Consider the following 23407-nt stretch of genomic DNA (forward strand, 5'->3'; position numbering starts at 1 on the left):
GAAGTCTTTTTGTCAATACTTCCTTTTGGTTTGTGTTTTTTCATGTTAAACAGCGGCTTTTACGGTTTTTAACAGTATGTGCAAGTTTCTCTGTGATTGGTGTGGCAGCATTTCATAATCAAACTGACAAAAGGTCTTCCTCCCCGGCGAATAAAGCATCAGTCAATGGACTACAAATGTAGGATTTATTATTGGCCGTGTTTATGCCATAGCTTGATTGTTTTGGGTCAGGCAACTGAGTTAAATCTCTTTCCAGCAGCTCAGCAAACATGTTTCTGTCTCCCTTTGTAGGCCAAGCTTTCCTGATACTCTCACCTCTCCAGATCTCGTCTCTCGCAGTCATCTCTGGCCGCCTGTGGGTGGGCACAGGGGGTGGTGCCATTTTCTCCATCCCATTATCTATAAGTGAGTTTATTTCGACTGAAGATATAAGTACATAAGTCAGAAATTAGCTCTGTTTAGTATTTACTATATTAATGACCGTCTACAGCATCAGAGGACGTTTCTATCCCATATTGCTCCATTGCATCAGCCCAGCTGTGTTACCATGGACATAGACAAGCTGTGCGGTTCATTGTTGCTGCACCTGGTAAGAATCTGATGGTCTTTAAGCTACATGCTTGCTTCACTTGCTTGCTGTATTTGTCTTTTACTGATTATGTAATCATCTTTGCTCCACAGGTTGTTTGATCACCTCTCCTGGCAGCAGCACTGTCACTACCTCTCAGCTTATTCTCAGTGGAGGAGAGGGCTACATCAACTTCCGAATTGGTGAGTGGAAGGATCACACAATTGTGATGTCAAATTGTTTGAAATTGTCAGATGTATTTGATCAGCGTTGCAGTCATTTACCGTTTAATCAGTGCTGTGTCTATTAAATGCCTAACTGAGCCGTCCACTTTTTCAGGAGATGACGCCAGTGATGGATCAGTTGAATTGTCCCAAGTTACACCTCAGCGGTCTGAACGCAGTCACATGATCATCTGGCAGAATCCCACCCCCTCTGTGCCCAGCCCAGCCCTCTGACATTGCCCACCTCCCTGTCCTGCCCTTTCAGCATGAGATACAGATGGAGCAGACATATACTGTATACCATCTAGACACAACATTGGTGCTTTCAAGGAACTTAATGAGCCAACGACTCAATGTGGAAGCAATAAAAATGATCCTCTAAAATCACATGATACCCACTGTCCTTACTATTCTTGTTTATGTCCTTTGTCATGGATGGTAATACCTTACTGTTGATCTTCATCTGATTTTATATCTTTTCTGTTATGTTGGTCAGTAATGTTGCTGTCTGATTGTTAATAGCCCATTTTTACCTTTGAACTGACATTGCATTCAGTTTCCCTGACTTACAGCTCTGTGATACATTTTTCTACCAGACATCTGTTGGGGGATTCTGCATGTTCTTAAACAACAACAATCTTCATGCAACCAAGTGGGCACCGGGGTCCTCCTGTCATACATCTTTTGATCATAAAGTGCTTAACTTAATGTGGCTGCTCTTGAAGTTACTGTGTACATACTTTGTTAACTGTGAACTGGAAACGGGTCTTCTCTCAGCGTAAAGACAATCATTCTTATTTCCTGATGCTGCAGTGGATTTGGGTTGTCTTTTGATTGTGTGTGTGTGTGTGTGTGTGTGTGTGTGTGTGTGTGTGTGTGTGTGTGTGAGAATTTATTTTACAATTCTACCCGTCCACATTAGATGTGATGTGATTACAAATAACTGCACATTTTAACTGTGTCTTTATAAAAATATGTGATCTCATCTTTTAAATGAACAATGTCAGTGCTTGTCCTTTGAAATTATTTATTTTCTCAGTTATTTCTTTAATGTCTTCATTTGATTTGTTTTAATTTGATTTCAGTATCTTTTGTTAAATAAGGGAGAGAACATCTGTGTCCTTTGCAGTATTTATGTGCAATTCCAAGTTTGTGCACACGTTTATGATCATAGCAGCTCCATATCCTTCTTGGAAAGAAAATTAAAACTTGATTATTTGTTCTGACTCAACCATGTACAAATATTATTATTAAAAAATTTCATTTAAATCAAATATCAAATATTTCATTCTGAGTAGTATTTCTGTAGCAGTTAAGGCAAGAGATGAATGAATTACTCCAGAGAAAAGCAACAAAATAATACTGCGGATTTATATTTTTAATATTCATATATTGTAATCTATAGAAGTGTCTTAAATTACAATCCTGGGTGTAGTCCACATATAACCTCTTAAGCTGAGAGGAAATTCTTTGTTCTTATGAAAACACGATTGATACTGGCAGTTTGTTCGTGTGAAAGAGGTGTTTGTGAAATCCACAAGAGAAGTGTTTATGAAGAGAATGACAACCAACACTCCTTTGCCTCAGGCAGTTTGGCTGTTTCCTGGATAAGGACAGCCCTTCATGTCAGTCTAAGTTACTCGTTGGTATCTGTGGAGTCCACACAACTATGTTGGGCTGCCGTCTGTCCTGGGGATCCGTATCCTGCGGCTAAGGGAGCTGGCAAGGCGATCCACAGCTCCACCCATAGCCCCCCTCAACTCCTTTTTGGAGGTCAGACCCTCAATATTGCCACTGTACCACATGACCCAGCCTGCCATGGACAGTAGCACCAGCAGGACTCCTGTGTACACCAGCAGATCCCCAAAGTCTCTCCCTTTGATCTCTAGTTGAGCAAAGACCCCCAGCAGCAGGGATATCGCACCCAACAGGTCCATCAGCACAGCAAATGCCAGGGCCAGCCTACAGTGAGACACGCCGTCATATTTACGTGCCATGGCTGCACTGAAAAACAGAGTGGATGATGTCATATGGAAATGTAGCCTTCCTCATATATATCTTCTGACTCAAATGAAAAAAAATACAAATATTATTTCATAATTATTTACCAACTAATCAGCTATATGGGCCAGTAATGTTTCCTCTATACTCAAATAACGTAATTTTAAAACAACAGCAACTTGAAAAGGATATTTACAGTACTGGCTTTTGTTTATGGCTTAACGTTACACGTTTTACACCACCCCATGCATTTACAGTCAAAACAAGTGCCACACCTGTCAGAGACTTATTTTACAGGCAAACCAAGGACAAAGTCACACATTATACATTATTAGCCTACACATTTTAACGAAAAAACTAAATCGCAAACACTTACCGGTACGTTACTTGATTGCTGAGTATTTAACAGTTGTAACGTGCTTTTGACTCTACAGAGCCACCAGTCAACACTGAAACCTGACACCTCGTCACCTGCTCCACCTGTCTTACTAGCTAACAATAAAGTTGTCATTGATGAACATGGAAATTTCGGAGCACATTTTGTCACAGAATTAATTTATAATACTATTACTATTATAGTATTATTTTTTATTATAGTATTATAGTATTACCTTATATAAGCTACTAAAGTATTTACTAAGCACTTCAACCTTATGTACTTCCAACGAAGGTTAAAATCAAGGGCAACTGGACTTGGTTGACCAAGTCCAGTTGCCCTTGATTTTAACCTTCGTTGGATAACTATGACCTGGATGACTGAGAATCTTCATAGACATCTTACGTACTTTACACTAACTTTACTGCATATACAATTATTTGGTACATATATTATTATTATTATTATTATTATATTTTAAAAGTCTCGCCGCTTTAAACACTGTCATAAGCTAAAATAAACTTTACTAACAAAGCCTTTTCACTTTACTTTTTCGATCAGTACCCTTAACTTTCCGGAAATGACGCAGGAGGCTGTTGAAAAAATAAAAAAGCGATAATTGTTATTGTTAGCTTGTTAGCTAGCAGACGAACCCGTGAATGGAGATATGACTGAGTAATAACGTCTTATTACATGTGCACGATTAAGTTATTACAAACGTAAAGTGGTATGTACCAATTTCTGCACAATATATTGGTAGCATGGAAATTCTAGTATGTCTGAATGACGGAAATAAACACTGAAGTGTACAGAAATTATGGAATTGTAAGTTTATATTCGTAGCTAAATTCTTGCTAACGTTGTGCAAGGCTAACGTAGTGCGGAGCTAGCGTTAACTCGCTTCCACATTGTGAACACATTACCTGGCCGCTACAAACCTGTATTTGAGTAATACATTTAGTTTTACTGTTTCGGTTTATACGTGCATGACCATAAAGGTATATAATTAAAGTAGCTTTGGGTTACTGGCTGTCTGAGCTTGCATAAAACACGAAACTGAACTGTACCTTCCGTGAATAAATGTGATTTTAAGCACTATATTTATGTTACGATGCCATGTGTGCAGTGCATTAGTGTGAAATGCCCCAGCCAGTTACTCTGCATAGGCTAGCAACATTTCCTTAATACTTTAAACTAATCAAACATTCTCCACTTTGTCTGGTGTTTCAGATGGAGGACGGAAACAGGACTGATGCTGCCTCCACATCCAAGAGCCACGCAGGCTCACTCCACCTGCAGAGTAATGGTTTAAAAACAGCAAATAAATATGATTTTCTGCCTTCTTGCCTTTAGTTCTGGCATTATAATTAATTCTGTGCGTATTTTCTCCTGCTCAGCTCCAAAAAATGAGGATGCCTATGAAATTGCCATCCCCTATGAAGAGAACAACTTTGAGCAGCAAGGGTTTTTCAACCAGAGTGATCAAAATTTTGAAGGTGAATGTCAGAATCAATGCTATAAAATTCACTGTTATCTCTATCATGTTGATATATATACAATACATTAAAATATTATGATTTCTCAAACTATCCTGTCTGTCCTCCTCAGAGTCACCCCCATCCGCTGGCCCCTCTCCAGTCAACAACTCATACATGGTGATCACCAACCTGCGGACCCAGCTGCAGATCTCTCTGGAGAAAAACTCCTGGCTGCAGAAAAGAATTGAAGACTTGGAAGAGGAGAGGGACTTTCTTCGTTGCCAGCTGGACCGCTTCATCTTTTCCACAAAGAGCCAGGGACAGGAGCAGAGTCAGAGCCAGTACAGTAACGGTGAGAACAGAGGAGAGGTGTGAGATGATAACCAACAAGAATCATAGTACAAGTTGATTAGAAACAGAGCTTTTATAATGCTGGGAAACTAATTCTTAACTCTTGGTATTTGTTTCTCTGTAGGTTATGAATCTAGACGATTTAACTGGAGGGCAAGAAGAGAGGAAAATCGGCCTGCTGGTAAAAACAAAGAATTATGTACTTTAATGCTAAATTAAAAAAGCAGTCATGGTTAAATATAGTTGTGCATAAGTGTGGCATGTTGCTTATTATGTTCATACTGTATTATATAAATGTAATTAATCTTAGACTGCAGATTCTCAGTTATTATGGCTGTCTTCTCTTCATAGAGCAACAGAAGACGGACTCACAGCATTTCACCTCACGTCCGTTTATCCAACGAAGGCCTGGTCCTCCAACCATAGTGCCTTCCAAAAACCATGTCTCCAGTCCACTTACCAATCAACTTGCCTCTATTAATGCTTTGTTCAACTCTACACAGTCCCAGGCCCTCTTGCAAGGCCATAGCCACAGTACTCCCAGTACCACAGCTAGTGGCAGCAGCTGCAACAGCAGCAGTGCTACAAGGTCATCCATAAATGACATGAGTGGACATAGCAACGTAGGTCCAGGTAATACAAGTGGCACAAAGCTTTCCATCACGTTAACTGAGCTAGTATTTTGGAGGGAAAATACATTTTTAAAAAAGATGTTTGTGACTTTTATCTATTAGACTTTGTTGAGGATTTTTTTGTGTTCTCATCAGATTCGCTTTCACTCTTGGGAGAATCTGATGAGTACTTGGAACAGGACGTTTACCTGGACGAGGAGGAAATGATATCAGGGGAAGATGTTATGTCAGATACCATTAACGGCAACAGACACCAATTAAAGAGAAGACGGGTCTTCCGCCCCCCTAGAGAGCGACAGAGAGGTAAGGAAACGACAAGAAAGATCCTGCAAAGCTCAAAAATTCAGTTTTATTGCTTACCCATAGGCTGTCACAAGACTGTTGTAGTTAACTCCTGTACATTCTTTTTCTTAAGTGAAAGATGCTGCTGGAGTGCTGTTTCGCTACAAGAAGATCTTACTTACATACCAGCGTCTGAAAAATATGTCCAAGGCCTTCCAGATCCATGGTGTGGACCGCAACACGGTGGCTTCTACCACACCCATTGCTGAGCTACTACTAGTGGCCCCAGAGAAGGTGGCAGAGGTGGGTGAGTTTGACCCATCCAAGGAGAAGCTGCTGGACTATGCCCGGCGCTGCTACACTGCCCTGGATGAGGAGACACTCAGTAGGGTGCAGGCCTTGAAGAAGAATAATTTGCTCCTGCCTATCTCCTACAGGTTCAGACACTGAGGGGAAAAAGACAGAGGAAATGTGAAGTGTCTCTGGAAAACAGTGGAGTTGGTGGTTAAGTGAGGACAGCAGAGGCAGTTGGGTTCTGCTGCAGCAAGCCAGCTCACCCCTGAGGCTCAGAGATGTCCAGAAGCATGAGGAATTATTTTGCTATCTCAGAATCCTGGATATGGCCATGTGAACTGTAAACTGCAGCTGACATCCTTTGCTTTTCAAACAAAAGAACTTTCCACATCTCACTTTTATTATCAATATGATTGTACAGGAATGTCCGTTTCTGGCATGTCTGTGTGATTCAGAATTTGTGAACGAGAATATGTCTTTACTGTTATAGAGGGTATTGCTTTTCTTTAGTACTTAAATGAGTGTTAATCAACTTAGCTCATTCATGTTTCAGACCTGAGGTTTGGAGAGACACACAGACCTTTTGTTTCTTGAACATCTGGATCAGTTCGAGGCCAGTAGTTTATTAATTGATTGTCTAGATCAGTCTGTTCCTGACAGTCTAAATGATTTATTAACAGCATTTTTTATCACTTTTTTCATGCAATTTTGACACAATCATAAAAATATAGTAGTTTTCAATCATAATGTCTCTGTATGTTAAAATTATGATGCACCCCATAGATTTTGTAGAAGTACGCCATGATTTTATGAAATAATCATTTACTTTTGTTTATATTGTTCTGTGTGTCTTTGTTTTAGTGTTTGATACTGCCATTATATCCTCAACCAATTTTACTTGCCTTAATGCAATTTTGTGATTTCCTCACAAGACATTTAGGTCACTCCCTGAACACCCACTGAATTAGAATCTTGGGAGTCAGTTTGCGTTCTCTTCTCTTTTCCATTTATTCTGGCTAAAGAGAAGGAAACAGAGGTGATCATGAACTGACTATAGTCCAACATTATGTGGCAAATTCAGTTTTAACAGTAACTTCTGGCAACAAGAGCCACTTGTTTTTAGTTAACAATCATATACACAAATATGTTCGTGACATTGTGTTTGACTCATAATAATAACACATGTTGGTCTTGGGCCCAGTTTTAACAATACTGTTTTATTTTGCATTAATCTGTTGTACCCACAAAGGGTTTACCAACCCCTTTTTGTAAATGATCTGCACTAAAATACAGTAAATGTAACTACTTATAGTTCTGGTATTGAGGCTGTTGTAATGCTTTTGTGACAACAATACCTTTTGTAAAATACAGTACAAAGCATTTACTATACTAGCTATTTGTAACATTGTGTAAAGTTTGGTTCTGTGTGAAAAATTGTGGACATTAATCACAACAGTTTTGCAGTGTGAGTTACAGCATCAGCGAAAGCAGCTAGTTTGTAGAGATCTTGTCAAAATATGAAATTTTCAAAGAAGCAGCCAGGTTGACTGTATTGTATGACAATGTGTGATGTTTATACAAGTACAGTGACATGATAAGATCTCTTGGAATTAAACAGATTAGCTTACAGTGAAATACAGGGACTCTTGGCTTAAATTTTCATATCTCAATTATCCCTGTCCTAAAACAAAAGAGAGATAGGTACTTAAATCAGTGGAAGTTATGCGTTTTTCACTGTCTGATTGTTTGTATGGATATAAAGCAAGCAGTGTAAGGTGCAGTGCAAACTTGCTAAATCATACCAGGGTGCATATAATACAGTAATTTGTTCTCATTTTTATGTCTCACATTTATGTGTACTGAGTGAAATGTGTATCTCACTGAAACAAAGCCTATCATTCACCAAATGTATAGTAAGACTCAAATGTCATTAAGGCATTTGATTTCTCACAAAATTGAGATTTATTAATCCGTAAAGTCCAACATTAAAGAAATGATTATCATTGGGGACTTCAAGTAAAGTGTTAACTGATTTTTGTAGTATAATTTAACTTGTCTGTGGGGAAGTGTGCATACATACAACTATGTACAATTCTTTCTTCTCTTACAAATGGATTTATTTTAATTACCTTATACTTTCCACTTCCTCCAGATAAACAATGTAGTCAGAATGCTATACTTGGAGGAAAGTGTATTAGAGGAAAAAACTGAATATGATCAAAGAGTTTGTGAATATTTTAGTTAATTTGATAAGCCCAGCATTTTTAGATTGAAATAAATCTGACAAATAGTCATGACTTCTTAAGACTTGAAACTGGCTACCTGAAAAATAAAAAGTTAGTCCCACTTTAGACAACATACCTAAAGATTATTTTCATTGTCGATTAATCTGCTGATTATTTTCTTGATTAATCGATTAGTTGTTTGGTCTATAAAATGTCAGAAAATGGTGGAAAATATTGATCAGTGTTTCCCAAAGCCAAAGATGACATCCTCTCTGACATGTCTCCTTTTGTCCACGACCCAAACATGGGCATGGACGAGCAAAGAAACCAGGAAATATTCACATTTAAGAAGCTGAAATCAGAGAATTTTGAAAAACTACTCAAACAATTAATAAATTATCAAAATAGTTGTCAAATAATTTAATTTAAGTAATCGATTAATCTGTTTAATTTAATTTAATAGTTGGCAACAAATGGATTAATCGCTGCATCTCTAGTTAGCAGATAAGACTCAAACTTTATTCGGAAAAGAATAAGTAAGGGCAATAATGGAAACCTGATTTTTCTTCAGTGTGATTTGAGCAGTGTGGCGTTCAAACGTCTTTTTCACTCACCGGAAACTTGTCATTCATCAACTTCCGGTGTCACGGGGTGCCTGGGAGACGGAGCAAAAAAGCGGGCATACCGAAATCTTTCTTGTTTTCACTTGGCTTAAAGCATTTGAAAGCGTGTATATTTGACCTATAAAGTCAAACAACTGCGCCTCGTTGGCCAGTGACCCCGTGGGATTTGCTTTTGGCTTTGAATACAGCCTCATTCATTCGGCTTTCGTTGTAGCTAGTTCGCTAACTAGCGTCCACACCAGCGTCTGGAGCAGCAGGCCCATTCTTCTGGACTTTGCTACAAGCTAGTTAGCTAACAGTAGCAGGCTAACCCATGCGAACACGTTTTCTTTCTCAATGATTTTGTCTGTTACGTTATAAATATATACCACACCGCTAATGTGTGTGCTGGTTAACTATTTTTGGTAGTTATTTTGTTAACGAGGGTGCTAGTTGAAGCAACCTTAATTGAGCTAACGTCAACGAGGCGCTTGTTTTTTGTTTTTTTTTTAAGTGTTGTTCACTTTGTTGCTAGCTTAAGCTAGCCATCACCAACTGAACAACGCAGTCGCTGAACGCGTAACTTCGCAGCCTTCAACTCACAGAGATGTCGGACTTCGACGAATTCGAAAGACAGCTCTCTGAAAACAAACAAGGTAAATTAACCGGTTGCACATTAGCAATTGAAAACGTTAGTGGTACTGTGCTTTTGATTGGAATTTCCGCCATCATTGTAGCCAACCATGGATGTGTCTATTTGCTGGAACATTGTAAGCTAAATTGTTAGCTCACAGTCCAGAACCACTGAGAATAAGACGTAGTTGTAGACTACCAGTGGTCGTTAGACAATCCTGTCGAACAGATTGTGGCTAATGTTACATGATATTAAGTTTGTGTAGTAGCCATATGTCGGTAGCTGGCTCAACTGTATACGGCTAACTAGCATTGTTTCTGTAAGGCAGGGCCAGTCTATATCATGGTAGCCCTGCTGCCTGTACCAGCTGCTTCATTCTTTGCAGTTGTTGCGTACAGTGAACATTTCCAGTGCGGTTTAACGTTACCTGTTACTTGCCTTCAGTTTTGTGATACCAAACCGATAACACCACAGCCACTACCTTTATCCTACATTGAGCTCCATTTAACCCAGATTTACATTTACACTCAGTACGCTGAACCCGTTTGTCTATGAGCTGGCTAAATTAACCTAAACGTTACACATTGTGGCACGTTGAACAAAACTTCAAACTACATACACCCTTTTTGTCTCATTTTGTATTTTAAATGAATACTTTTCATTGGTTGGTTACTATTTAACATATCACATCCTTAAAAGCTGTGTTTATAAAACTGATAACAGCTTTAGTGTTACCAGGTGTGTTGGACAGATTCATACTCGGTGGTGTTGCTTATTGCTTGTCTAATTTCCATCTAAGGTCAGTTATTTTACCAGAGTCTTTCAGATGTAAGCTGTGAGTACTTTTCCCTTGACAATTATCAGTATCTATGAATTGCCATGTTTTCATTGTTCCACTGGCTAGCTGTGTATTACATTTATACACCGTTCTGTAAGTTAATACACACACAATTCCTGCAGCTGAAAGGGACAAAGAGAACCGCCACCACCGCCGGTCCTCCTCCCGCAGCCGTAGCAGAGAGAGGAAAAGGAGGAGCAGAGACAGGGATAGACGTAGTAGGGACCGTCGTGGGGACAGTAAGGAGCGCAGACACAGACGCAGGTGAGTACTTTTTTTTTATACAACTACACCTGAACCTGTAAGCTGTGAAAATCACATCATATAAACCCCTCTACTGGCTTTGCATCTAATGTAATTATCACTGGGTAAGAATTCAGTGTTCTATCAAGCCTATGCCACCGCTTATAATGGTATTGACCATTATACTTATATAACAGGAGCAATTTTCCATTTCCAAAGCTCTTTCACTGTTAGTTCAACATATGCCTCAGAGCAAATGGGTTTCTCATATGTACATGGGCGTGCACACTCATTTTGATTTCAGTCATGTGTCAAATGTGCACACACAGATGCAGTTTTGCCACATTGGCATGATGTATTTACACCATCAACTTGGTCTTGGCTTTTTATCAGTCGCCTACTGTATTGTAGGCGACTTTAAATTCCAAACTCAAGCAAATGCACACAGAAAATATATTTGACTTTAAAAAAAAATAAAAATAACGCCCTACAAAATATTGAGGCATATCATCCCTCCATTCAACCGTATCTCGGTAACACTGGCAAATGCCATTCTGGGCAGCGATACCAATTCCAAGTTGTGACTGTAAAGTTTATTTGCACTGGCTTACAATGAGCTAGTTGGGCTCCCTGAATTAAGCCAATAAAAAATGACTACACTTTAGCTCATGAAATATTCTTCCACTAACAATTTGACTTTAATATAGTCTATTTTGAATGATGCTATTTTTGTTCTGTCCCTGAAGCCCTCTTTCACAGGTGCCAGTGACATTGTAGTAATTTTGCTTCAAGCACATGGGAAATAGTTTTGTATACACAAAGCATCAGCTGCTGCAACAACCTCTTTTATATTCTTTACATTTTAACATTGAATATCATCTAAGTTACAAATGGTTTTATGAAGAATTTCAGGTCCATCATAGAATTTTTTTAAAAATCCCACAGACTGGTATTAATAGAACTCCTGTGAGAATAATTCCTTTGTCATTTTAGATTCTTTGCATATTCACTCTGGTGTCGCATAACATCAGATGTCTTTGATCCATGCAGTATTCGGCGATTGTCTCATAATGAGCCTAAGCAGCACTGTTTGATAGTCTGTTCAGGCCTATGGCTGCGGGAAATTTAATTCATACCGGTGAAAGTTCTTTTCAGGACACTGACATCACCATTGATATCACCTAAAAGGTGACAAGCCTGTCTGTTGTTAGGGAAACATGCTCTATTTAGGACCTATCATACCTGTATGTCTTTTTGGACATAGAAATGTGAGGATGTTGTCGTTTAGAAAAATGTGCTTTTCGGTAAATCTGGTATTGATAGTAAAATCTATGGATTACGTTTGTATTGGGCTGATTTTAACAGTTTGAACTAGGGCTGGACAATTTGAAAAGTAATCAAAACCGAAAATCAGAGCCTCTAACCGAAGTAATTTCCCCATGTCGCTTATTTAACCCCGGTAATAGTGTGTGTGTGTGTGTGTGTGTGTTCATGTACTTTACCCTTGAAACACCGCATGTTTAGTCACGTGACTCCGCCTTGTCCAGTCCTGCTCAGCCTTCAGACCGGAGTCTGAAGCACAGGGAGATGTTAGCTTACGCTTACTGCCTTCACTTTCTAGCAGTTGTGGAAACAACAGACAGACTTTTAATAACGTACACACTGTGAACTACACTGTACATTTACTGCCAGACTGACTTATTACTCGCCCGCTTTCAGCATCACTTTCTGCCGCTCTCTCTCTCTCATTCCCTCGTCCACTCACACGCAATGCACACACATTTCATTGCAGTTGAAAGACCTAACTCTGCTGCTCTTATAACAGCACCTGGCGTGTAGATGTCCTTTGAATGAGAAGAGGAAGCTAGCAATACGTGTTCAACCGTGCTCACACAGTGTGCGGGTGAAAATAATTTGTTCCGCATTGATATTAAATTGAGTGAAAGTTTAGTAGCAGCGGTCATAATTCAGCAGTGGCAATGCACCGAATATATGGGGAAATATGTCTGTAATGTGCACTTAAACCATACCTTATTAATTAACACGAAGATAATGGATTTGTGAAATCTGTGAATTAGTGCTGACCCCCAATCGTAGAAGATTCGACACTTCGATGGGCGGAGCCTGATTCGACTGTCAATCGCACAGTTGAAGCATTGCAGTGAAACAAGGATCACGCCATTTAGGCTATATAGGGGTGCTCAACGTCTGATTTTACATAGAACTACCAGTTTTCTCTCAATAAGTTAATATACAGCCTATTACAATATACATTTCAACGTTTAATGCTGTAAATAAATATGTAAAAATAATAAAACTTTCAATAAATGTTTTTGAAGTGTGTGAATAAATCCAAAATTGCAACCCTAATCCTGGGTCATTAGTGTGCTTGTGTAAGCGTAGCGTGTATGTGTGCGGTGGCAGTGGAGGAACGCTTGCTGAAGAAACCGAGCCCCGGCTTCATGGTGTTGTGCCGAGTTGTCCGCACCTCATGGGACTTTCGGACAATTAACACCGTTGATGAACCACACAAAGAATATCTTATCGTTTTTAAATAGCCAGCTACTTGAAATAGACCCGCGGGGAACCACGACGTGCAAGCAGTTGTCGGCAGCAGTAATACACATAAAACTGTGCAGAAGACCGGTGAATGACAGGCGTGAGAGAGAGAGAGAAAAGGGTCTTCAAAAAGCCTCAGTTTAGCTGGAAATTTACAGTGTAAGTTGAGAGAAAAGAGACTGCAGCTTCTCCGGTTTTTGTGCGCACAAAAACACACACATGATTCGACTATCAGTCAACTGTAGGCAGAACTTTACGATTCTGATTCGAATATGTAAATCCTTAGTCGGGGACAGCCCTTCTGTGAATAAATAAACCCAGCTTTAATAGTTGAGCATATTTACAGTAAAAACCTTGTCGGAACTATGAGGGCAAAATACCCCAACAAAATAATTGTAATTGAGGTGAAATGTTTGATAAATCGTGATTTAGATTTTTGGTGAAATCGTCCAGCCCTAGTCTGAACCCACACATCTCCTCAGCGACTGCTTAAATACATCATTTCTAACATAGACTTTTGTGAAGCTTGTCAACTCTCTACTACATGTTGGTTGTGAATGTGACCTCTGGCCTGACACTTGCTCCTTGTCTCTGTGCTAATTTAAAACAAGTTACTGGTAGTCTCTCAAGTGTGAGTGACCTTTACAGCTGCTGTGTGTTTTTGAGGATATCCTTTCTGCTTTCATTGCATCATTAGTTGTTCACAAATGGTATTGCATGTCAGTTGTGAGTCACCGAATGCTGGTTTGTCTTCTGAACTCAAAAGGATTTTGCGCTTTTAGAAATACAGATTGCCACAGCTCCCGATAGCTTTTTGTATTTGGTGAATTCGAAATGTTGGTTAATGTCATGGTTGATTTGAGAGAAATGTGAAACCCTTCCAATGTCATTTCAGCTCACCAACCAGCTTCCCCCAGGACAATGCTGGAAGGTAATACAGCAAACTAACACAAAGCCGGTTTCTGCATTATTGCAACTACTGCAATTTAATGACCTGCCTCTGATTCTGTGTACTTCTGCCTCATTGTGTTAATGTCTGCCTGGATGGAGTTTCTGTCCCTTCTATTCCCTTTACGATCATGTGTATAAGTTTATAAATTAGATTTTGTAGTATATTTTTGAAGACATGACCCATCATCGGATCTAGTAATTCTGAGTTAATGAGAGAGATCTGTGACACATTAATTTTTATTTTACCTTCTGTTCCTCCCAACAGCCGTTCTCCACACCGTGAGAAGAAGAAGAAGGTGAAGAAGTACTGGGATGTCCCTCCACCTGGTTTTGAACACATCACCCCCATGCAGTACAAAGCCATGCAGGGTAACCGTCTTTCTTGTCTTATTTGTTGTTACCTACATTTGGGGTGGGCGATATGACCAAAATCTTCTCTCACGGTATGTTATTTTTCCGAATCTGATATTTTTGAAAGTTTAAAATTTCAGTCCTCCATGTTTTCTTGACACTCTTACTGCGGCGGTTGGCAAACCAGCTTAGAGGTGCATTGCTGTGGCTCTCACATCTCATGAGACCGTGGTAAGCAATCCTGCTTCCCAAATAACCCACGTTACCTAGCTAGGTTCGCGATGTCGCGCTCAAATCCCAATATCATGAGATCACACGAGAATCCAGCCATGGTTTTCTACAATTCCTGCCCTGAATATATATCAGAGACATGATGGGATAGCTCCCTTGGTGGAAATGGTCTTTCCAAATCTCTACATCCATATCGCCCCCACCTCACCCCTAAGCTACGCTATGTTGTAGTACAGGAGTTGGTGCAACCGTGCCTTACTGCAGCACATCAGTAATGCACCCATCGAGCTACGGTATCATTAGGGGGAAAATATATATAATTAGATTGTTGAATGTTTCCTGTATTTGGTTTTGCTTTCCAGCTGCAGGCCAGATCCCAGCCACAGCCCTCCTGCCGACCATGACTCCAGATGGCCTGGCTGTTACTCCCACCCCTGTACCTGTAGTGGGCAGCCAGATGACCAGGCAGGCCCGCCGGCTCTACGTGGGCAACATCCCCTTTGGTATCACAGAGGTGAGGAACAGGACAGCATTTGGGTCCAGTGTTATAATCCTGTTCGATTACATAATGTCACTATTTCATCCTTGTTACTAACTCCACCCTCTTCTGTGTAGGAGTCAATGATGGACTTCTTCAATGCCCAAATGCGTTTGGGTGGTCTTACTCAGGCCCCTGGAAACCCTGTCCTTGCAGTACAGATCAACCAGGATAAGAATTTTGCCTTCCTTGAGGTAAGATAATACCCTCATAAACATGCCATGTGTTCTCCCTGGCTGTATCTAGTCAGCCATGTTTGAAGAGCAGTTTTGAATTTGATTAATTTGTAATTTTCTTTGTGTAGTTTCGTTCAGTGGATGAAACGACACAGGCCATGGCCTTTGATGGCATCATCTTTCAAGGCCAAAGTCTCAAGATTCGTCGTCCCCATGATTACCAGCCACTGCCTGGCATGAGCGAGAACCCCAGTGTCTATGTGCCTGGTACACAGACAATTAATGGTTTTTAACTCTAAGTACTTGTGGCATAATTCATAAGTCATCATTAATTTATCTACAGGAGCTTGCTCCCTGTGCTTTTTTCGTTTATGTTCGTTACTGGTTTCTTTGTGTCTCTTTATAGGTGTGGTGTCCACTGTGGTGCCTGACTCTGCTCACAAGCTCTTCATTGGCGGCTTGCCCAACTACCTGAATGATGACCAGGTCAGTATTTTTGCATGAAACGACTTTGCTTTCAAACTGGGCTACAGCTAATGTACCAGACGTGTGCTATGCCGCTCATACGCTGTTTAATAAAATAATGCATATTTCTATGACACTTTAGACATTGAAGGACAAATGTTTGGAAAACACTGAGGTTTTTGTGACTCTTGTCTTATGTGTCTCAGGTGAAGGAGTTGTTGACATCATTTGGCCCCCTGAAGGCTTTCAACCTGGTGAAGGACAGTGCCACAGGCTTATCTAAAGGATATGCCTTTTGTGAATATGTTGATGTCAACCTTAATGACCAGGTAATCAATGCAACAGGAAAAAAAGATGCGTACTGGACATTTATTATTCCCTTTTGTGTTGACCAGACATACAGTATTTCACAAAAGTGAGTACACCCCTCACATTCTTGTAAATATTTGATTATATCTTTTCATGTGACAACACTGAAGAAATGACACTTTGCTACAATGTAAAATAGTGAGTGTACAGCTTGTATAAAAGTGTAAATTTGCTGTCCCCTCAAAATAACACATCACACAGCCATTAATGTCTAAACCGCTGGCAACAAAAGTGAGTACACCCCTAAATGAAAATTGGGCCCAAGTAATTTTCCCTCCCCGGTGTCATGTGACTCATTAGTGTTACAAGTAGTGCTGGGCAACAATTAAGATTTTTAATCATGATTAATTGGATGATTTTCTTGCGATTAATCGCATTTTTACTCGCAAAATTGAATACTGAATTCTAAAGTAGTGTATTGCGCACTTGTAATTTAAATGTACTACTATCTACTAAAAAGTGCAATAACATGTGGTTTGCAAACATTTAAAACAAATGTGCTTTTTACCAGCAGTATTCCCTTTACACAGCAGCAATAAAAGTAGTTACAAGGTCTCAGGTGTGAATGGGGAGCAGGTGTGTTAAATTTGGTGTTATCGCTCTCACATTCCTTCATACTGGTCACTGGAAGTTCAACATGGCACCTCATGGCAAATAACTCTCGGGGGATCTGAAAAATTGTTGCTCTACATAAAAATGGCCTAGGCTATAAGAAGATTGCCAAGACTCTGAAACTGAGCTGCAGCACAGTGGGCAAGACCATACAGCGGTTCAGCAGGACAGGTTACACTCTGAACAGGTCGACCAAAGAAGTTGAATGCTCGCGCTCAGCGTCATAACCAGACATTGTCTTTGGGAAATAGATGTGAGTGGTGCCAGCATTGCTGCAGAGGTTCAAAGTATGTGGGGTCAGCCTGTCAGTGCTCAGAAAATATGCCGCACACTGCATCAAATTTGTCTGCATGGCTGTTGTCCCAGAAGGAAGCCTCTTCTAAAGATGATTCACAAGAAAGCCTGCAAACTGTTTGCCGAAGACGGGCAGACTAAGGACATGGATTTTTGGAACCATGTCCTGTGGTCTGATGAGACCAAGATAAACTTAGTTCAGATGGTGCCAAGCATGTGTGGCGTCAACCAGGTGAGGAGTACAAAGACAAGTGTGTCTTACCTAAAATAAAGCACGGTGGTGGGACTGTCATGGTCTGGGGCTGCATGAGTGCTGCCGGCACTGGGAGCTACAGTTCATTAGGGGAACCATGAATGCCAACATGTACTGTGATAGTACATGATAACAACCCGAAACACCTCCAAGACGACCCCTACCTTGCTAAAGAAGATGAGGGTAATGGTAATGGACTGGCCAAGCGTTTCTCCAGACCTAAACCCTATTAAGCATTTGTGGGGCATCCTCAAGGGGAAGGTGGAGGAGCGCAAGGTCTCTAACATCCACGGGCTCTGTGATGTCGTCACAGGAGTAGAAGAGGGCTCCAGTGGCAACCTGTGAAGCTCTGGTGAACTCCATGCCCAAGAGGGTTAAGGCAGTGCTGGACAATAATGGTGGCCACACAGAATATTGACACTTTGGGCCCAATTTGGACATTTTCACTTAGGGGTGTACTCACTTTTGTCGCCAGAGGTTTAGACATTAATGGCTGTGTGATGTGTTACTTTGAGGGGACAGCAATTTTACGCTGTTATAAAAGCTGTACACTCACTACTTTACATTGTGTCACAGGAAATGACACTCTGCTACAACGTAAAGTAGTGTGTTGTCACATGAAAAGATAATCAAATATTTACAAAAATGTGAGGGGTGTACTCACTTTTGTGAGATACTGTAAATAAATACACTATCCAAATACTACATTTTTATATTATATCCACATTTGTACATATTTCTGAAAGTATAATTTCAAACCTCAATATCATTACAGGCTATTGCTGGGCTGAATGGCATGCAGCTGGGAGACAAGAAACTCCTGGTGCAGAGAGCCAGTGTGGGATCCAAGAACGCCACTCTGGTGAGTGTCCAAAGGCTGGACAGATGACAGCAGGGTGGTGGGAGCTGGATGCTCTTTTAGATTCACAAAAACAGATGGACACATTGGGCACTTTCACTGTTTGTCGTGTTCTGTCTTAGATAAATGCCTAAAGCAGCACGAATCTGGATACAAAGGCACTTATTAAAACTTGTTTTGAAAAATTAGTTTAAAGTGGTTGTTTAACTTAAATTACAAAAAAAACTTTTCTTTCTGGATGTAAATGAGAAAATGTTGTCATTTATGTGAACCAATACTTTAAGGCATTTTTTAAGTGGCAAAAATACAGGGTGTCCACAGGGTCTTAAAAAGTCTTAAAAGGTAAAAAATCAATTTTGTGAAAATTAAGGCCATTAAAGTCTTAATCGCCATTTAACAAATAATTAAATTTTGTAGATATTTTTGTAAATGTGAAAAACCTGTTTGCCTAAAGACATTGTATGGGTGAATGTATTTATTTATATAGCATAGCAAAAAACACTAGATGGTTAGTGCTTAGCGATTGTGATTATTCTGTGTAACTTTAGGCGCAGGGATCTACTGTGCGCTGTTATATGCCATTCTGGCCTATTTTAATTCTGTTATATTGGTCAAGTAGTTGATGAAAATTATCACAAAAAAGATTGTTTAGCTTTACAGTTTCAAAATGAATTTATAGTAAAAAAGTTAAAGGAGCATTGTGTAGTTTTTAGTGGCTTGTAGTAGGAATGTTTCAAATTGCAACCAAGAGTATACCCTTTCCCTATTTATGCCTGAAAATAAATAACAGCTATGTCAGGTAGTTATTAACTGGTCTGTGTCTGCAGGCAAGCCAACAGTATCTAGTTTGAACCAACTAAAACAACAAGTCACACTGTTTCACATGATTTGCGGTAATGTTGTGCGCATAAACGTCAGTCTGTGTAAGACAAGGGATCTTCGCAGAAATTCAGTACTTCACATAGAAAACATTAGGCCTATACAGGCTGTTATAGGCAACTTAAAGTTGTTGAATGCCCCAATTTTTAGGTGAGGTTACAACCTGGTCACATATAGGCAATAAAAATAAATATATCTAAATTCATTGAAAAACCCCACAATGCCCCTTTTAAAGGTGTGTGGCTGACTTAACCTGTTACAGCTCACAGTGGCGTGGCAGTCTTGAAATATATTGAAAAGGTATTGAATTTTACTTCAGGATACCTGTATATACCCAGAAATAGCGAAGGCCCTGGCTACTTCATTACCGTAATTTCCAGACTATTGAGCGCACCAGAATATAAGCGGCACCCACTGAATTTTAAAAAAAAAATATTATTTTGAACATAAATAAGCCGCACATGTCTATAAGCCGCAGGTGCCTACTGGTACATTGAAACAAATGAACTTTACACAGGCTTTAACGAAACACAGCTTGTAACAAAAAATCAAGCAGTAAACAGTAGCCTACCAAGAAAGTCATTGGTCACTATCTTCCTCCTCCTGTGCACTGAAACCACTGAAGTCATCTCCTTCTGTGTCGAAGTTGAATAGCCTCAGAATTGCTTCATCCGATATTGGATAATTTTCATTGTCACTCTCGTCACTTTCATCCGGAGGTAAATCCCCCGCTGAGCCCTCTTCAACACGCAGCAGTCCAGCCTTTCAAAACCCGTTGATGATAGTGGATTTTTTGACAATGCTCCACGCTGTCAGGACCCACTCGCAGACTTGACCATAAGTTGCTCTTCGCATGCGGCCCGTTTTAGTGAAGGATTTCTCCCCACTTATCATCCAAGCCTCCCACTGACCACGGAGCGCCACCTTAAATGCACGATTGACAATGATGTCGAGTGGCTGCAAGTACTTTGTTGTGCCCCCAGGAATCACAGCTGGAATTGAGTTTGTCCTCTTGATGGCTTCTTTCACCGAATCTGTTATGTGGGCCCTCATGCTGTCCAAAACGAGCAATGCCTTGTTCCTGTGAAAGAATCCTCCCGGTCGCTTGCCGTAACGCTCCGTATGCCATTCATGCATTAGGCTTTCCGTCATCCATCCTTTTCTTGTTGACTTTCACAGCAATTCCTCTTGGGATTTTTTCTTTTGGCATCATTGTGCGTTTAAAAATCACCATCGGTGGAAGCTTTTCTCCCGATGCCGTGCAGCTCAGAACACAGGTGAAGTGCGTTTTTTCATGCCCAGTTGTTTTCAGCGTGACGGATGATTCGCCTTTCCTGTTGACAGTCCGAGTGAGAGGCAGGTCAAACGTCAGAGGAACCTCATCCATATTGATGTCATGCGGGTCAATGGAATGTTCCGCTATCTTTGCATCAGTGAATTTGTGGAAGTTTGAAACTTTTTCCTCGTAGTCGGGAGGGAGCTGCTGACACAGAGTTGTCCATACCCTGATGGACAGGCCTTTACGTCTCATAAATCTGAGACACCACGATGGTCCACCTCTAAAATCCTCACACTTCATTGCGGTGGCGATTGTTTTGGCTTTCAGTCGGATCTGCACAGTTGAAACACCTTGGCCGTATGCACTCTCTGTGTGTTGACCCAGTCTTCGAGGTCATTTTCTAGTTTGGGCCATCTGCTTTTCTTCCCTCTGAAAGCTTTAGTTGTCTTTTTGCACCGAGTCAATTCCTCATGCTGCTGTTTCCAACGTCTTATCGACTCATTAAGACCAAGCTCTCGTGCAGCAGCTCTATTTCCTTTTCTAACAGCCAGATCAATCGCCTTCAACTTGAAAGCTGCATCATATGCATTTCTCCGTGTCTTTGCCATGATGAGGGTGACAAGATGACTACCGTGATCAGAATTATGGGAAGTTTGAGCGCACTCGATTTAATCTAAACAGTAAACAAAAAAGTTGTTTGACCTTAACCCGTACGGCAATTTTATTGGTCTAATGAAAGCTTCATGCCGCCAAAAAACTGAGCACGGCACAGAATGTGTTTTTTGAAAGCGGGAAAAATCAGAGCGGGAAAAATTCACATATTAGCCGCGTCATTGTTTAAGCCGCAAGGTTCAAAGCGTGGGGAAGTTGCGGCTTATAGTCCGGAAATTATGGTATATGAAAATGATTTTCTTCTTCACTGTTTTGGCTAATAAGGTCTACACTGAACGACATTGTCAGTGTCTTGCAACTAGTCATCATACTTGGAGCCTTGTAAAATATGCCATTAACCCTGATCTAACCTTTTTGTCTATCCTTCCAGACAAGTATAAACCAGACCCCAGTGACACTGCAGGTTCCAGGTCTTAACAGCTCAGTTACTCAGATGGGTGGCCTCCCTACTGAGGTGCTGTGTCTGATGAATATGGTGGCACCGGAGGAGCTGCTGGATGATGATGAATATGAGGAGATTGTGGAGGACGTGAGGGATGAGTGCAGCAAGTACGGCCAAGTAAAGAGCATTGAGATTCCTCGACCTGTAGACGGCCTGGAGGTGCCTGGGACTGGCAAGGTAGGGCCTGTTATATCTGATTCAATCATCCAAAATTTGATTTGCCTTGAGTTAGATGTCATGAAAAGTGTTCTCCGTCATCATTGTAATGGTTATTTTTATTATCTCTCCCGTAGATCTTTGTGGAGTTCATGTCAGTTTTTGACTCCCAGAAGGCCATGCAGGGTCTGACAGGAAGGAAGTTTGCCAACAGGGTGGTGGTTACCAAATACTGCGATCCAGACGCTTATCATCGCCGGGACTTCTGGTAGAGGAGGCATGAAGAGAAGAGGGGGTGGGGGAGGGGGGTGGGAACGTGTACTGTCCATTTCCAAATCAGCCCCCTGATTGATTTGGTAGAACAACATTTCAGGTAGATCTGAGAGTATTAATCGTTTGACAAATACTTTGGTGATATCCTGTATACCACTTTGAGATCTAAGTGAAATGTCCTGCAGTTGAAACAGATATTTTGAATTGGAAAAGGAGAAAAAAGCTGGAGGGTTTATATACAGTCCGTAACAGAGGGAGCTGGGGTGGGGGGGGGGGGGTGGGGGGGTCAAAAGATTTTTGAGAAATGTGTGTAATAATAGGTCCAGGGTGGGGTCAACAATTTTTTTTATACTTTGTGAGACATGGATGTCATTTTGGGTGGGAGGGGGGTACCACTCTCTAAGGTTTGTATTTAAATGGAGGTCGCCTGTTTTAAGTACATAAATGTTGGAGTAGGGAACTAACTGGACTATTGTGATTGAGAAGAGTGATGGAGAAAACAGGAGTGTTCATTTGTGAAAGGGAGATGTGGGGCAGATGGAGAGGAAGATGAGGGCATTTTGTTTGGTCATCTAATGTAGATATACAGTATCTGTAACATCCACTTCAGTTTTGCCACCACCTTTAGAAAGGCGAGAGGAGAGTCCTCATTTTTGATTTGATTTTTCCCCGTTTGGACTCATTACTTCAAGTTCCTTCATTTTCATGTGACTACTGCCCCCCTCAGGACGATTGTTAGAGAATCTGTTGTCTAATTGGACTCTATCTGAATGTTAACTGTAATTGTTCCAATACTGTGTGTAGCTTCACTGATTTGAGCTGTAATATCACCTTGTATTCAGGCCGCAGAATAACATGAACAGCAGAAAAGAACGTTTTCAATTATGCTAGTTTGATTTTCTTTTCTATTTTGTGTAACTTTATTTCATGTCCATCTTTTGTGCACAGCTTTTAACAGGTGAGATTGTTTTGTGTCAGCAGTTCAGTCCTGATTTAATTCAAGAGGGAAATAAACAAAAGGAAGATGTTGGAGAACAGATTGGCATTTAATTGGGGATTTATCTCTTCCTTACCAAAACGCCTTAATGTTGTTACATGTCAATTCGCTAGAAAAAGAAATTCGGCTTGCCACTCTATCATTGATGTCTGTATGTTCATAGATGTCATAATCTTGTACTTTACCTTTCATTACCAATTTTCCTTTCCCAGCAGATTTGGGATGTAAGGTGTGTTGGGCCCGGTTGTTTCTTTGTGCAACTTCTCACCTCTTTGACAAGACCAAATAAACACGTGACTAATA

General features: G+C 40.5%; 3 protein-coding genes across 9 annotated transcripts; all 3 read left to right on the forward strand.

The window, feature by feature from the left end:
- Positions 1-29: 29 nt before the first annotated feature.
- Positions 30-2066, forward strand: LOC123968891 (C-Jun-amino-terminal kinase-interacting protein 4-like). Its single transcript, XM_046045922.1, has 4 exons — positions 30-405; positions 491-589; positions 682-771; positions 908-2066. Exons 1-4 carry the CDS (start codon positions 270-272, stop codon positions 1024-1026), a joined length of 444 nt encoding a protein of 147 aa, XP_045901878.1. The 5' UTR covers positions 30-269; the 3' UTR covers positions 1027-2066.
- A 1744-nt stretch (positions 2067-3810) lies between these two features.
- LOC123968889 (coiled-coil domain-containing protein 106-like) lies at positions 3811-8222 on the forward strand. Of its 2 annotated transcripts, XM_046045921.1 has the most exons (9): positions 3811-3896; positions 4400-4469; positions 4567-4665; positions 4778-4999; positions 5123-5179; positions 5350-5631; positions 5766-5933; positions 6046-6215; positions 6350-8222. In XM_046045921.1, the coding sequence occupies exons 2-9, from the start codon at positions 4400-4402 to the stop codon at positions 6419-6421; spliced, it is 1140 nt and encodes a 379-aa protein (XP_045901877.1). In that variant the 5' UTR covers positions 3811-3896; the 3' UTR covers positions 6422-8222. The 2 variants fall into 2 exon arrangements, with proteins under 2 accessions (XP_045901877.1, XP_045901876.1); XM_046045920.1 differs by having other exon boundaries at positions 6046-8222.
- An 838-nt stretch (positions 8223-9060) lies between these two features.
- Positions 9061-23407, forward strand: u2af2a (U2 small nuclear RNA auxiliary factor 2a). Of its 6 annotated transcripts, none has more exons than XM_046045914.1 (13): positions 9062-9689; positions 10467-10502; positions 10628-10769; positions 14203-14238; positions 14524-14627; positions 15203-15354; positions 15456-15572; positions 15683-15839; positions 15961-16040; positions 16226-16348; positions 18323-18409; positions 21607-21855; positions 21972-23407. In XM_046045914.1, the coding sequence occupies exons 1-13, from the start codon at positions 9641-9643 to the stop codon at positions 22104-22106; spliced, it is 1467 nt and encodes a 488-aa protein (XP_045901870.1). In that variant the 5' UTR covers positions 9062-9640; the 3' UTR covers positions 22107-23407. The 6 variants fall into 6 exon arrangements, with proteins under 6 accessions (XP_045901873.1, XP_045901870.1, XP_045901871.1 ...); XM_046045915.1 differs by having other exon boundaries at positions 15683-15821; XM_046045917.1 differs by lacking the exon at positions 14203-14238 and having other exon boundaries at positions 9061-9689.

Source organism: Micropterus dolomieu, linkage group LG03, assembly GCF_021292245.1.
Source record: "Micropterus dolomieu isolate WLL.071019.BEF.003 ecotype Adirondacks linkage group LG03, ASM2129224v1, whole genome shotgun sequence".
Classification (NCBI taxonomy): Eukaryota; Metazoa; Chordata; class Actinopteri; order Centrarchiformes; family Centrarchidae; genus Micropterus; species Micropterus dolomieu.

Excerpts from the sequence above, each read along its gene's own strand:
- u2af2a (XM_046045914.1), top strand. The coding sequence starts at position 9,641 with ATGTCGGACTTCGACGAATTCGAAAGACAGCTCTCTGAAAACAAACAA. Across the intron at positions 14,239-14,523 it reads CCCCAGGACAATGCTGGAAG|CCGTTCTCCACACCGTGAGA; the intron begins GTAATACAGCAA and ends TCCTCCCAACAG. Across the intron at positions 16,349-18,322 it reads ATGTCAACCTTAATGACCAG|GCTATTGCTGGGCTGAATGG; the intron begins GTAATCAATGCA and ends ATATCATTACAG.
- LOC123968891 (XM_046045922.1), top strand. The coding sequence starts at position 270 with ATGTTTCTGTCTCCCTTTGTAGGCCAAGCTTTCCTGATACTCTCACCT. Across the intron at positions 590-681 it reads GTTCATTGTTGCTGCACCTG|GTTGTTTGATCACCTCTCCT; the intron begins GTAAGAATCTGA and ends TTTGCTCCACAG. Across the intron at positions 772-907 it reads CTACATCAACTTCCGAATTG|GAGATGACGCCAGTGATGGA; the intron begins GTGAGTGGAAGG and ends CCACTTTTTCAG.
- LOC123968889 (XM_046045920.1), top strand. The coding sequence starts at position 4,400 with ATGGAGGACGGAAACAGGACTGATGCTGCCTCCACATCCAAGAGCCAC. Across the intron at positions 5,180-5,349 it reads AGAGGAAAATCGGCCTGCTG|AGCAACAGAAGACGGACTCA; the intron begins GTAAAAACAAAG and ends TTCTCTTCATAG. Across the intron at positions 5,632-5,765 it reads ACATAGCAACGTAGGTCCAG|ATTCGCTTTCACTCTTGGGA; the intron begins GTAATACAAGTG and ends TGTTCTCATCAG.